Source organism: Wyeomyia smithii, chromosome 2 (genome assembly GCF_029784165.1).
Source record: "Wyeomyia smithii strain HCP4-BCI-WySm-NY-G18 chromosome 2, ASM2978416v1, whole genome shotgun sequence".
Lineage (NCBI taxonomy): Eukaryota > Metazoa > Arthropoda > Insecta > Diptera > Culicidae > Wyeomyia > Wyeomyia smithii.
Window position 1 is genome coordinate 257,761,444 of NC_073695.1, and position 14,283 is coordinate 257,775,726.

Here is a 14,283-nt window from a genome sequence, read left to right on the forward strand (position 1 = left end):
TTTGATAGAATTGATAGTTTTCCATCTCTTATCGATATTATCACAATAAGCAGGGTTGCCGTCTTTTTGATGTAGAAAATTTGAACAATCGTAGTTTGTGCATTATCGACAATTCCATTCAATCCCAGTTTATATTTGCAATAAATTTGTTTGGTTTATTGCTGAATTGAAAAAAAAAAAATACAAAAACCTCACAAAATCAGTGTTATATCGTTACAAAAACAGCGACTCTACAATCTGTGAGAATTTTCATGCGTCTGGCAGCTTTGACTGTAATCCAACGCTGTCATCACTAAAGTGGTTAAAGTCGCAAGTTGCAGAAAGATGTCGTTAACATTCCAAACAAGTAAGAATTTGAAATCTTACACGCGATTTCTGAAGTTTTTTGTTCTAGCTTAGATGTCTGTTATCTGTGATTATACTGTGACTAACTCCTGACAAAATCTCAAAAGAAAAACTACCCAGAAGGACACATAGTTAAAACTTCTCCAGAAAATTATAATTGATGATACTTACCAGGAGGAGCAGGAATAGTGTAATGGGAAGGGTGAAAAACATACATATCAGTACGGATAAATAAAAAGCATACCACTTGACTTTCACGAGTTGTATTGCTAATAAAAATGTAGCATACAGCAAACACTCTGGTAATGGACCAACCTTTGTGGTCGCAGTGATAAGCCATACAGGAAAAAAAAAAACGCGATAAAAACCAAGGGACCCACATCGCAATGTTGTGTCAAACTATTTTATTTAGGACAGAAAGGAGAAAGATTATGTGATAAAACAACTATTTGCAAAAGAAAGTTGGTTACATTTGAAGAGATTGTTTGGCATTTTAGTTTCATTTATTTTCCCTAAACAACAATCGTTAACTCAACGCAAATCAGGTGATGTTCGATTCAATGCAAAAAAGATCTTGTTTTTTTTCATCGTCAAATGTTCATAACTTGTTCATACAGCTTTGCTTACATGATTACACGTAGTTTATAATTAGCTTACCTTCTGTACAGGACTTAAGGACTTAAGCAGTGAAATAGTTTGATTTAAATTAGCTAATTAAGAGAACGATTAGGGGACCGATCAAAATCGAGTTAGAGCAAACTTTCACTGCTCGAAATAGTTTCATTGTGTATCTTAAGAAGCGTGTCCTACTAAACCGTTACTAAAATTAATTGAGTATTCTTACATCGTCGCTTTTTTGTTGTTGTCTGTATGTCTTGCTTGAAGCACAGCATATTTACAATGGAATAATTGATCAACATTAGTTTTGCCTACATTACAACTAGAAGGATGGGAGCAATTTTGTTCGTCTTCTTTATGTACATCTGTTGGTTGATTTGTCTTTTTTTTAAGAAGTTTGACCATAACTTGCCAAAACAGATGAGCAATACGTACACCCTTGTAGTAGTGCCTAGACGTAATGTACTTTTTCTAGTGATGAATGTCACATAAACCGAGGAACAATAAACATGAACTGCTTCCTTCGCTTCCGTACTGTCAAAGTGTCTCGTTTCGAGCGTCCAGTTCCACCTCCCGGCACTCTGGGCACGTCAAGGAAGAAGGGGTCCGTGAGCACGTCATCGTCTTTGTACTCGTCGTATGATCGCACCGCACCTACCACTTTGCTTCGGGCTACTGGCTGACTGGAAGCAGTCGTCGAAGGTGCGGACGGATCGCTACTGCTGACAGAATAGTTGATCGTTCGCCCGTTGTTGTCTCGAATCGAAGTGCTGGTCGTAACGATCACCTTCGGCGTTCGAGCGAAATAGCTGGGTCGTCTTTGCGACACTGACGACCCCGTAGTCGAAGGTCGTTTATCGTACACTCGATCGGTTCGACCCCGGTTGTACGAACTGGTTGAACTCTTGTGATGTTCATTGTTGATGATAAATCTACTAGTATTTGTTTTGCCCTTAGAACTATTGCTACTGCTAGAGCTACTGCTACTTGGGGTGCTAGTCTTGCTAGAGGTGCCACCACCGGCACTGACCGTATGGACGCTGAGCTGATTCTCTCCGGAACGTTTGCTCGCAACTACAATTTCGCTATTTGTGTTTGACTTAACGCTATCTAAACTAGGATTCTTGGCTGGTGTGTCCGCGGCCGCTTCGGAGCTGTAGTCTTCTTCGTAGTCATACTCGACGGGGTCGTCCTGGAAGCTAGCGTTGGCTGGTTCCGGCGTTACCGAAATGGCTGGCTTGGATTCGCTGGATTTTAACGTCGGTGAGGCACTTATCGTGGTCGATACCACCGGTGGTGCGTGGTTGCCGTGGATCGAACTGTGAAGCGGAGGATCGGACCGTTTGAGCTCTTTGTGTTGGGGAATCTGCGTCAAGTCCTCAACGTCCGGATCGAACTGAAGCGATATGTCTTTCTGGTGGCGCAGCTGTTCAAAGGGTAGGTGCAAGGAGACCTAAAAAGGTGAATATAATCAATATGATCACGTAGAGGAAGTGGTAAACTGTTTCCTGATTGTTCAAAAATTACCTGTGGGGGTAACTGCCTCCGGTAGCCTTCGAAGCGATCCTCCTGCTCGGGCCGCTGCTGGGAGGGAAGCTTGAAGCCCTGTGCCCGCAGCCGAAAGGGAGCCAACTGTGCAGCGCTGGGTGGCTGCTGTGGGGAATGTTCCGGCGGTTCAAGGGGGATTTCCGCCGCCAGAAGCGGAATTCTCTTTGGTGCTTGAGCGTGCTGCTGTTGCTGAGGATTTATGGTCACGTAAGGGTTGTAGATAGGAGGTCGCGTCGTTGATGGCATCTGCTTTTGCTGTTGGCGAGTAATTTTTTGCTGATGCAGTATGAGCAGCGCCTGGTGATTTTTGATTTCGGATTCGTGCTGCTGGACCTGTTTCTGTTGCTGCTGGATAGCTTTCTGCTGCTGTTGTACAGCAGCTTCCTGCTGTTTTCGTTGTAATTCCTCGTGTTGTTTGGCGTGCATCTGTTGCTGCAGGTAAGCCTGCTGCTGTTGAGCTTTCTGATGCTCGAGAATGACTTTCTCTTTTTGTGTTAAATTGAACTGTTGAGAATTTTTCTTAGGATTACTAGTTCCGTTAGTACTAGTGGTGTGAGTAGTAACGGTCACATGTGAGTTCGTCACTGCCAACGTCCCGCCATTTTGGAAATGTTGCTGCTGGAAAGATACGGCTGGCTTGCTGCCAGGTTTAACCGCATCCTGCGGCTTTGGCTGATTTTGTTGGTGCAGAGTAAATTGTTGCGGCGAGAAAGAGCCATCATCTTGGGCTGTTGGAAGTGATGGATTTCCGACGCTCTTATCTTCGTAGTCGTCTTCGTATTCGTACTCTTCGTCATCCTCGGGTGATTTCTGGGTCGAAGATGGGTAGGAATGGTTTGGCGCGGTTGGAGTACTCGAAGGTCCAACGGAGGTTCCTTTACTGTTGTTGAAGATGTATCTGCGCGATGGTGTGGTAGTTGTTGGCCTTCTTGTCGTTGTTGTGGTTGTCGTACTCGTCGTGGAAGTCGTCGACGATGGGTTGCTAGCACTGCTGGAGGTATCTTCCGAGCTGCTCTCTGTGAATAAATAGCAGTTTAATAATGAAAAAAGCCAAATAAGGAAAACTAGAAATTTACCTTCCGGCGCGGGGATGACAGTATTTCCGTACAACTCTAAATTAAGGTAATAGAACCGTTCCGATTTAGAGCAATCAACCTCATCGACGCGTTCGCAGACGCGTGTTTCCTGGTCGAAAACCGTCCCGTTGAGGCACAGGAACTTAATGTCCATCGGTTCATCGCCTTGGCCGATTGTACACACGTGAAACATCTGACAGGATGCTTCCAGGTCGGCATAGTATCCTCCGATCACTTTTCCGGCGCACGTGAAGTTCGTTTCCGGCAGATTGTCGAAGTCTAGATACTGAAATGAATGTTAGTTTTAGATTGCAATCGAATGCTTGAAAGACATTCGTTCACTCACGCCCGGTTCTGCTAGGCTTATTCCGCAGTACAAGAGCAGTAGTACAAATGCTATGAATGTACCTAAAATAACAAATGTTTAATAAACAGAAAAAAGCTATGTAAACAAGATACCATTCGAATGTGAAATTACCTTGCGAGAACGACTGCAAAATCTTAAGAACCTTCATTCTAGACCTGCGCCGCATCTGGAAAGAAGCAAAAAAAAAAGAATAGAACTATCAGTATTAAATCTAGCTAGGATAAAACAAGTAATTAGATTGCTATGCATAACGGCTCTAAATTTCAGAAAACATTCCTACTCAAATTAACGTGCATGCCCTGATTCAATTTCACCACAAACCAGCGTAAATCGCGTATCCAATTTGATTTCGTAGCATCAATGAGTGAACAGTAAACCACCTGCAGATCGGTTGGCATTCCTGAATGAAAATAAACTCCTAACCGCTTCCAGTAAGCCGACCACAAGAACCGATTTACATGGCACAGCCACACGGTCCTTCGATCACAACCGGGGCCGAGATTTTCCCATCCATTGATCCATTCATTCATTCATTCATTCTTTCGTGCTTCCACCTGCGGCGCCTGCCCGTGTCTCAATCATCACAGACCACGTGCTTCCTTTTCCCACTGTCTCGGACCAATTTCATTGATTTTTTTCCCATCCCTATCAATGACCATGTCCATCAATAACAGGTGTAAATGTGGTGAAAACAAAAAAAAAACACAGAGAGCTCAGAAAACGTCATCATTCAGCCCCTGCAGAGGTAAGCTGATACACATTCGTAATCGATTGGATTCTGTGGTTTGATGTTTCTTTTCGTGCTTTCGCACTGGTGTTCAGTTCATGAGTACCTAACTTTTCTTCCTTTTTTCTTGGTCTTGGGATTATGCTTTCGGACGGGAAGAAGCACTCGGTAGCGCTCCGGATAGCTATCATTTCGATCGATTATGCATCGCTGATCCGAAATCGGAACGTGGAACTAAAGCGCTCGGCAGAGCAATTCACTTAGCATTACGGATGAGTTTGGTTTTGCACTCACTTGTGTGCATGTTGGTTCGTCACTTGAAAATTGAACTGTTAAAGCTATGGAATTTTAAAAGGGCTGGATTGTGCTTCTTCACAGTTAACTAACAACTTTTATGACGTAAAATGTTGGATCAGGAAAACAATAGTTCTGTTGGAAAGTTTTTCCTTCCGCCTAATTTTTACTCAATAAATTTATCATTAACCATCTTGTTGGTGAGATGAAGTTTCATGGCTGTCCTTTTTTTCCGGATTTAGTAATCATATTAACCTTCATATAAGGATCACCACTTTCGAGTACGACTGCTTATTCGATGAATAATAAAAAAAACTCTATTCATCGTTCGAAACTTTTCAGTGACATGACAAGAGAGTTAAAGGAAAAGGTGGCAATTTCATGATATATGATTAAACTCATGAGACGGTACAGAGATGATTATTATAAAGATTATTTCTGCAAATCAGATGTTTCTACCCAACATTTTGTCAAAATTCATGAAGTACGAAAATACCTTAAAATTGCCAATTGCTAAAACCGGTAAACCTTTGAATAAGCTAAAAAAATATTTTGAAATAATGAAGGAGTGCCGGCCATCCATAAAAATATTTCATGGAAAGAACATTTAAGTATTAAAAAATAAAAAAATAAAATATCTACTTCTACCAAAAAAAAAAAAAAAAAAAAAAAACAAACATAGACCTTAAGTGAATAAATCAGTCATTATGTATATGAGCGAATAAATATGCGAATGAATGCCACCTTGAAGGGCTGTTTGTGAAATGTTTTCAAGAAGTTATTTTCTGTATTCGAGGCAAATAACACAGAAACCGATTATGGTATCATAAATCGTGTAAAAAATAAACTTTTGCGTACTGCAAATGGTAAAGTTCGTATGTTACAAATGTCAGAGTGGCTCCATTTATATGTTGTGCATGCTAAGTCAAACAGTGAGTAAGCGAGAAATTAAGTAAGTAAGGGAATGAGTGAGTAATTTAGTCATTGGGCAAGAACAGTAGGTAAAACAGTAAATAAAAATAGCAAAATAGTAAATAAGAGAGTGAGTAAGCTAGTGGGTGAGTAGATAAATAAGCGAATAAGTGAGAAAGTGAGCAAGCAAGACAATGAAAAAAAAATAATTAAATGATAATAACAAAGACTGAGTAATCGAGTGAGCTGGCAAGAGTGAGTGATTCGATCAGCGAATGCGTAGGTCAGTCGATGAGTGAATAAGTGAGTACGTTGATGACTTAAGGAGTAAGTGGATCGGTGAAGGTTTAGCAGGTTTAGCAAGTGAGCTGGTGTGAGTGAGTAAGTCGATGAGGAATTGAGTCACTGAAAAAGTGAGTTGCTAAGAAAGCGAGTAGAATGAGTGAGTAGAAAAATAGGTGGGTAAAAGAATGAGCGACTAGAATAATAAGTCAGAAGAAGAATAGATGAGTAAAACAATAAGTGAGTAAAGGATGAGTAAGTAGAAGAAAGTGTTGAACGAGTTGAAGTGAGCAGATAAATAAGCGACTAAAGGAATAACTGAGTTGATGAGTATATGAGTAGATGAGTAAATGAGTAGATGAGTATATGAGTAGATAAGTATATGAGTAGATGAGTGTGTGAGTAGGTGAGTATGTGAGTAGGTGAGTATATAAATAATTGAGTATATGAGTAGATGAGTAGTTGAGTTAGCAAGTAGATGAGTAAGTAAGTAGATTAGCAAGTAAGTAGATGAGTAAGTGAGTACATGAGTATATATGTAGATAAGTATATAAGTAAATGAGTATATGAAGATGAGTATGTGAGTAGGTGAGTATATGAGTAATTGAGTATATACAGTGATAGGCATAAATAAAAGCCCACCTTGAGTATTTAGAAACATTTCTCGGTTTCTGGACTTTTTTTATAAAAATCTGCAGCCGTCATTCCATATGATTGTTCGTTATTTATCACTTTCTCAGGTAATTAACAAGTTTTGTCATTTTTGTTGGATTTTGTTTACTCACTTACATGACTTCTTGAATGTGTGCAAAAATGTGTTGACAAAAATAAAAGCCCACCCCCAAAAAGTTTTTTTTGAAATTATTGAAAACCTTTGAGTAACTCGTCGTTTCCACATGTTATGACAGCTAGGGCTGTGCGATGTTATTTACAATCACTTAGTGGTTTAGTCGACGCGATATAAACAAAGTGTTGTTCAAATTGGCATATAAAATTCGATTTTTGTTGTTTACACACAGAGTTTTCCTCAAAATTCAAATGGGTGGGTAAAAAATCAGCATGCAAGTCCGAAATCTAGTTGTTCAAGATCATTTGAAGCAGATTTCGCAGCGGAAGATTGCAGAGAAGTTCGGAATAAGCCGGGGAGCAGTCCGTGGAATTGTGCAGAAGCATAATACTTATGATTCACTTGCTGAAAGATCCAGAAGAGGCCGTCGTCGGAAGACCGATAGCCGGACGGATCAACGAATCATCAGGGAAGTGAAAAAATCTCCCAAAATTTCGGTCAAAGTGATTCAGGAAAACTTATCGTTGGCGGTTTCGACTAGAACAGTACGCCGCAGATTAGCTGAGCATGAACTCAAGAGCCTGTAGCCTGCAAATAACGTTCCTGCAACCCTTCATCATCTTTTCGCCACACTCTTTCACGCCGCTTCTTGTTGATAAGCTCAAATTTCGATTCATCAGTCCAAAGTACTTTTTTCCAAAAGTCTTTGGGCTTGTTTACATGTTTCCGGACAAATTCCAACCGTTTCAGTTTATTTTTCTTGCTGATGAATGGAGGTTTTTTTTGAATCTGCTCTTGTTCTAGTCGAAACCGCCAACGATAAGTTTTCCTGAATCACTTTGACCGATATTTTGGGAGATTTTTTCACTTCCCTGATGATTCGTTGATCCGTCCGGCTATCGGTCTTCCGACGACGGCCTCTTCTGGATCTTTCAGCGAGTGAATCATAAGTATTATGCTTCTGCACAATTCCACGGGCTGCTCCCCGGCTTATTCCGAACTTCTCTGCAATCTTCCGCTGCGAAATCTGCTTCAAATGATCTTGAACAACTAGACTTCGGACTTGCATGCTGATTTTTTACCCACCCATTTGAATTTTGAGGAAAACTCTTTGTGTAAACAACAAAAATCGAATTTTATATGCCAATTTGAACAACACTTTGTTTATATCGCGTCGACTGAATCACTAAGTGATTGTAAATAACATCGCATAGCCCTAGCTGTCATAACATGTGAAAACGACGAGTTACTCAAAGGTTTTCAATAATATCATATAAACTTTTTGGGGGTGGGCTTTTATTTTTGTCAACACATTTTTGCACACATTCAAGAAGTCATGTAAGTGAGTAAACAAAATCCAACAAAAATGACAAAACTTGTTAATTACCTGAGAAAGTGATAAATGACGAACAATCGTATGGAATGACGGCTGCAGATTTTTATAAAATAGTCCAGAAACCGAGAAATGTTTCTAAATACTCAAGGTGGGCTTTTATTTATGCCTATCACTGTAAGTGGTATGAGTATGTGAGTATATGTGTAGACGAATATGTGAGTAGGTGAATATATGAGTAGATAAGTAAATGAGTAGATGGGTGAATGAGCAGTTCAGTATATGAGTAGATGAGTATGTGAGCAGGTTAGTACATGGGTAGATGAGTACATGAGTAGTTGAGTATATGAGTAGTTGGGTATATGAGTAGATGACTATGTGAGTAGATGAATATGTAAGTAGGTGAGTATATGAGTAGATGAGTACATAAGTAGATGAATACATGAGAAGTTGAGTATATCAGTAGATGAGTATATAAGTAGATGAGTGTCTGAATAGACGCCTATGTGAGTAGGTGAGTATACAAATAACTGAGTATATGCGTAGATGAGTAGTGGAGTAAATGAGCAGATGAGTGCATGAGTAGATGAGTATATGAGTAGTTAGGTAGATGAGAAGATGAGTATGTGAGTAGGTTAGTACATGAGTATATGACTACATGAGTAGATAAGTATATGAGTAGATGAGTATATGAGTAGATACGTATATTTTTTCCACGCGAGTTGCTTTCATTCATTACTCAAAAACGGTACAAGATATCGACCTCGTTTCAATCACGTTTTTTGTTTCAGGCCACGAGTGCTCATACATCTGTTTTTAAGTGTACTTATGTTATACTTTCGGCTGAGCAGTCACAAAAATTTAGAACTACTTATTTTATACTATCCAATAGTATAAAATAAGTAGTTCTAAATTTTTGTGACTGCTCAGCCGAAAGTATAACATAAGTACACAACATCCCAACAGTCGAAAACTTATCAAAGTTTATAGTTTCTGTTTTTTAGTACTGGTGTAAATACTCAAAATTTGAAACATTGCATTTTGGATTGACCACTATCAGATTCAAACGAGGTTCAAACATTTTAAGACGGTTTTCTTTGTTATATTTGCAACTCAAAAAAGTCTTTTCTACCCAAGCTCATACAATTTTGGAACACATCCCCCGCGTAAAAAAGACCTTAGTGTATGTGAGTAGATGAGTACACGAATAGATGAGTATGTTAGTAGGTGAGTATATGAGTAGATGAGTATATGAGTAGATGAGTGTATGAGTAAATGAGTTAGTAAGTACATAGATGAGTGAGTGAGTAGATTGGTAAGTCAGTGAACGAGAATGTGAGTGTATAGGTATATGAGTAGATGAGTACATGAGTAGATAAATATATGAAATGATGTGTATATAAGTAGATGAGTTTATGAGTAGATGAGTAAAGGAGTTGATGAGTAAGTGAGTAGATAAGCAAGTGAGTAGATGAGTGTATGAGTAGATGAGTAAATAAGTAGATAAGTGAGTATATGAGTATCTGTGTTAGGGAGCTCACTTTGAATCCTTTAACAGATAATACAGGACCTATTTTAAGAAAAATCATCATTCTACGACCATGACCAAAATTTAACTGCTGCGGAGTTAGTCACTATTTTCAGTTTTCGGTTATGTTTGCGCTAAACGATGTTGAGCACAAGTGTGATAGCTGGCTCAATTCTGTTGGTTTCGTTGGAAAGCTGAGTAAATTTCGTAATAAATAGTGTCTTAAAAACGTCGAATAAGAGAGAATAAAAAGCATTAAAAAAGAAATAATTGTGAAATCAAATGTTTTTTGGGAACCAAACTGCAATTTCCTCTTTGAAATGTATTATAAACATGGGTTATGTTGTTAACTAAATTAAACATTGAAGTCGGCTCTACAAGTTGTTCTTTAACACCAAGCATCTAACTCTTTTTGTTTAGCTACTATTTCACTTCAAAAACAATAAGCTGCGCCTTCATTTAGTGTAGTAAGATCCACAGTTTTCCGCTCTGCGGGGAGAATAGAAACATGCAACATTTTTTTCGAGGAAAGAAAGGATTCTTTATTCATTAAAATAGTGTTTACACTATTGAAAAAGAAAGGCTAGACCCATGTTTTGAAGCTTTTATATTCGTTCTAGACATTACAGTATTTTTTGCACACTGCAAGATATAACGGAGACTGTTTCTCCCCGCCCCGTTTTACGCTATATGATTAGTGGAGTACATGAGTCAATGAGAATATGAGTAGATGAGTGTATGAGCAGATGAGAAAGTAACTAGATAAGTAAGTGAGTAGATGAGTAAATGAGCAGAAAAGTGAATGAGTAGATGAGGAACTGAATAAATGAGTAGATGAGTAGATGAGTAGATGAGTAGATGAGTGTATGAGTAGATGAGTAAGTGAGTAGATGAGTAAGTGAGTAGATGAGTAAGTGAGTAGATGAGTAAGTGAGTATATGAGTAAGTGAGTATATGAGTAAGTAAGTAGATAAGTAAATGAGTGGATGTGTATATGAGTAGATGAATGTATAAATAAGTAAGTAGATGCATTGCATTGCAGTCATTCAACCCATGCCTGTGGTGAAGGTTATCACGACATAGAGCATATTGTTTGGCCATGTCCTGTGTATCGTGACGCCAGGTTTAAATTGATAGATTCCCTTCAGGCTGGAGGTAGGCTACCAGCTGTTCCCGTTCGTGATGTCTTGGCGGGCCGTGACCTACCCTACATGTCCCTCATATACATTTTCTTGAAATCCATCCATGCCCCAGTCTGGTCCCACTCTTTTCCGTCTACAACCAACAAAACGACAAGAGCACGTTTGGACCTCGATTTTGGAACCAGCATCGGAACCCCACACGAATCCGTCAGGACCGAGAACCCAAGGTTTTCGTGATATCGTGGCTTAGTGGCACACTGACTAAATGAAATAGTAGTGAGTAATTGAGAGAGAACATGAGAAAGTAAGTAGGTCGCATGCGAGTTAATGACGGAGTGAGAGTGAGTAACTTGGGAACAGTGAAATCAAATATTATATGAAATAGAATCGAGGAACTTATTGAATAGCAATGATGAATAAAAGTAAGAAAAAATGTGATTGTACAAATAATAATGTGACTACATAAACAAATATATTTTGTTTATTGCATTTACTTGATAATTCAATACCTTTCAACGGTCACCATGAAACGAAACTGGTGTCTGCTCTTGGGTAGGATAGCCAGACGAAAACAGAGCAGCAAGTGCATCGCAGATGCTAACCTACCATAACTTCCTGCAGCCCAGGCAGAGAGATGCGGGCAAGTTTTCGGTTGGTGGTCAGCCGAGCCGTTCTGCCGCCAAGCCAAACCTATTGGGTCTGCATCGGATAAAAACGGGCTAAGACGGAATAGGCGCAACTAAACTGCGTCCCATCCGGAGCGGCGCTTCTTCGTCACGATCCGCCATTCAGGCTGCTAAGGTGCGCCGTGCGGCGCGAATAAAACCGCGAAAATCGACGGCACTGTTGTATTGTTTTTTTTTGCTCATATTCTGCAGTGCTCAAGGCGAACAGAGGAAAAAGGATTTTCGCTTGATTTTACCATCTCTTGTGGACTGGGTGGCACTGACGCTCGTAGAACAGCAGCGTGCTGAACTGCTGCGCGTTTTTCCTATTGTTTGCCGGTTTCGTGAATTTAAGATCACCGCTACTATTATATTCAATTCGGCCGCAACGCGAACGCGCGCGGCGTTTCAAAGTTCTTGAGTTGTGGTGATTTTTTGGACAATGAAACAATAGTTTATTCCGGAGCTAACTTATTTATAAATGGAATGTTTAGTGGATACTGGGATAAAAAAGACGTCAAATAGGATTTTAGTAATTTCGTTCGCTCGACAGAAAGGTAGGTTCCACTTGGGTGGAAAACAAACCGTTGCGTGTGTAAATGTTGTATATAGGTACAAGTGGTCACAGCTGATGTGCGAACACCGCTCAGACTTCCAATCGCTAACGGACTTGGACACGAAAAATTTATTTCAAGCGGCTGCCACTTCACTTAGCTTTACTAGCTTTAATTGGCCTTAACTGTATAGTTAACGCTATATACAAACTATTTTTCGAAGACCTTTTCCAAAAGCGAATTTAATTTCCTCGGAGAAAGGGTTCATTTGTAATAAAATTGAGACGTTTCAAATTAAAACAAAACTTATATTAATTGTCGGTTATATTCACACACAACACTATCGAGATTTTTTATAGATATAAATACAGACCTACGAAACATGACAGACAATTCAGAATATAACAGACAATTCAAGACATAAGTTGCTATTTCACACCAGTTTCGACGTGTTTCAAACTGTGTGATAGATTTTGAAAGTAAGGACCCTTCTCAAAACAACGGCTTTTAACCCCTCTATAAAACGACTCAAAAGTATGAGCACTCTAGTTTTCCCCCATCTCTCCGCCAACCTGTTGCATTCCTAGTTCTATAGCGCACAGCCTGCGGTAAAGCCGGTGCATTTCTGTCTGATCACTTCCTACACACCTGCAACAGTCAGACGGTTAGTTACACTTGTTTTTACGGGCGGACACGTGCCATCCCGTCGGTAACCACGCGGAAGAAGGAAAGTTCAAACAGCACTGCGTTGATCGCTACATTGGGTCGGGAGAATTTTCCTTTCGTTCCACTTGCTTACTGGCAGGAATAACTCAGCTGACCCTTCCAAAGAGAATTTAGCATTTTAACGACTTTTGTCCCCTCACCCTTTAGAAGGGATGGCATATGACGCGATCGAGCTCTATCCCGATCGAGTCCGAGTGAAAACTACGATAGCTGCAGTAACGAGTGTGATCTAATTATAATTCGTATTTTCGAGTAACTGAGCAGGAGTTCCACTATGTACCCCGGCTGTGCAGCGGTTGGAACGCACCACCGTATATAGTTTTCCGCCCCATGGCCCAAAACAATACCAAAGAGCCGAAGCCGCAATAAGCTTCCTGTCTCGCTCGGTTGAATTTATTTATTTTGTGTACATTGTCTTTTGTTTTGTTCTGACTCCGGACTGGTTTCCGCCCGGTGGTAGGGAGAATCAGCCATGCGAGGAGTGACTTTTCCGCCTGATTCCGTCCGCCTTGGTCGGCTAGTGATCGCTAGCGTAGAAGGACCGCGAACATATCATAACAGTTGAACACCGGGGGCGGTTACGAAGCAATAGACAAAATGTAACATTTACAAAGGCCAAATCGCAAAGATAGACCTATATAAATAAATAAAAAACATATTTTTGGAGACCTTTCCCAGAAGAGAATTTAATTTCCTCGGCGAAAGGGTACTTTCTGACACAAACAAATGATATATCCGAAATTGGTGTGATTTAGACGCAAAAAAACATATATTAGGTGAAACTGATTATTGATGAAATTTAGAAGTGTTTTTTGAGTGTTATATGGAACGAAAAATACAAATAACATAAAATATAGTGCATCGGTCCGTTTCTACTATGATTGAAAGCTATTGTTAATGTTAATTTAAATATTAAATATATATTTCTAGTTGATCTTAAAGAGAACAAAATTGATTGGTCAATGATTCATGCAATAATATGTGAAGTAATGTTTTGTGTTTTTCAAAGTGGTAAACCATTACAGTTCAGATCCAAGGGTTTGTTTCGGAAACATGATGTTTGTGAAACCAATGGCAGATGTCGGATCAAAATATATACCACTACAAAGTTTCGAGAGAATAATATTTATGTTTTCCGCAATTCATTCGAAATCGCTTGAAAGTTGACCATCTTTTTCTCTGTATGAACCAATCACTGTGACCAGAACATTTTGCTCGGGTGTTTATCGCTTTTCGCATGAAAATGTATAGGTTTTTCCATTGATGAAGTCTTTAAACAAAAATGTAGCTTTGCTTGTAGGACCGTCTCTATTATACAGAGGAAAGCTTCTTTTAATTGATACCTACATACTGCCCTACATGTGGATAAGCATAAGAGC

The 14,283-nt window shown here is 39.6% G+C and overlaps 1 protein-coding gene across 4 annotated transcripts in view; it reads right to left on the reverse strand.

Annotated features, from left to right (window-relative positions):
• Window positions 1-1,339: 1,339 nt before the first annotated feature.
• The window catches only part of LOC129725581 (mucin-2-like), a 151,265-nt gene continuing 138,321 nt past the window's right edge, over window positions 1,340-14,283 (reverse strand). For all 4 annotated transcript variants that reach the window (XM_055681582.1, XM_055681581.1, XM_055681584.1 and 1 more), the window contains exons 2-6: window positions 4,066-4,120; window positions 3,934-3,995; window positions 3,588-3,873; window positions 2,491-3,527; window positions 1,340-2,416 (exon numbers count right to left, since the gene is read on the reverse strand). In XM_055681582.1, coding sequence (XP_055537557.1) covers window positions 1,448-2,416; window positions 2,491-3,527; window positions 3,588-3,873; window positions 3,934-3,995; window positions 4,066-4,120 — 2,409 coding nt within the window. In that variant the 3' untranslated portion in view covers window positions 1,340-1,447. The remainder of the gene's footprint in view (window positions 2,417-2,490; window positions 3,528-3,587; window positions 3,874-3,933; window positions 3,996-4,065; window positions 4,121-14,283) is intronic.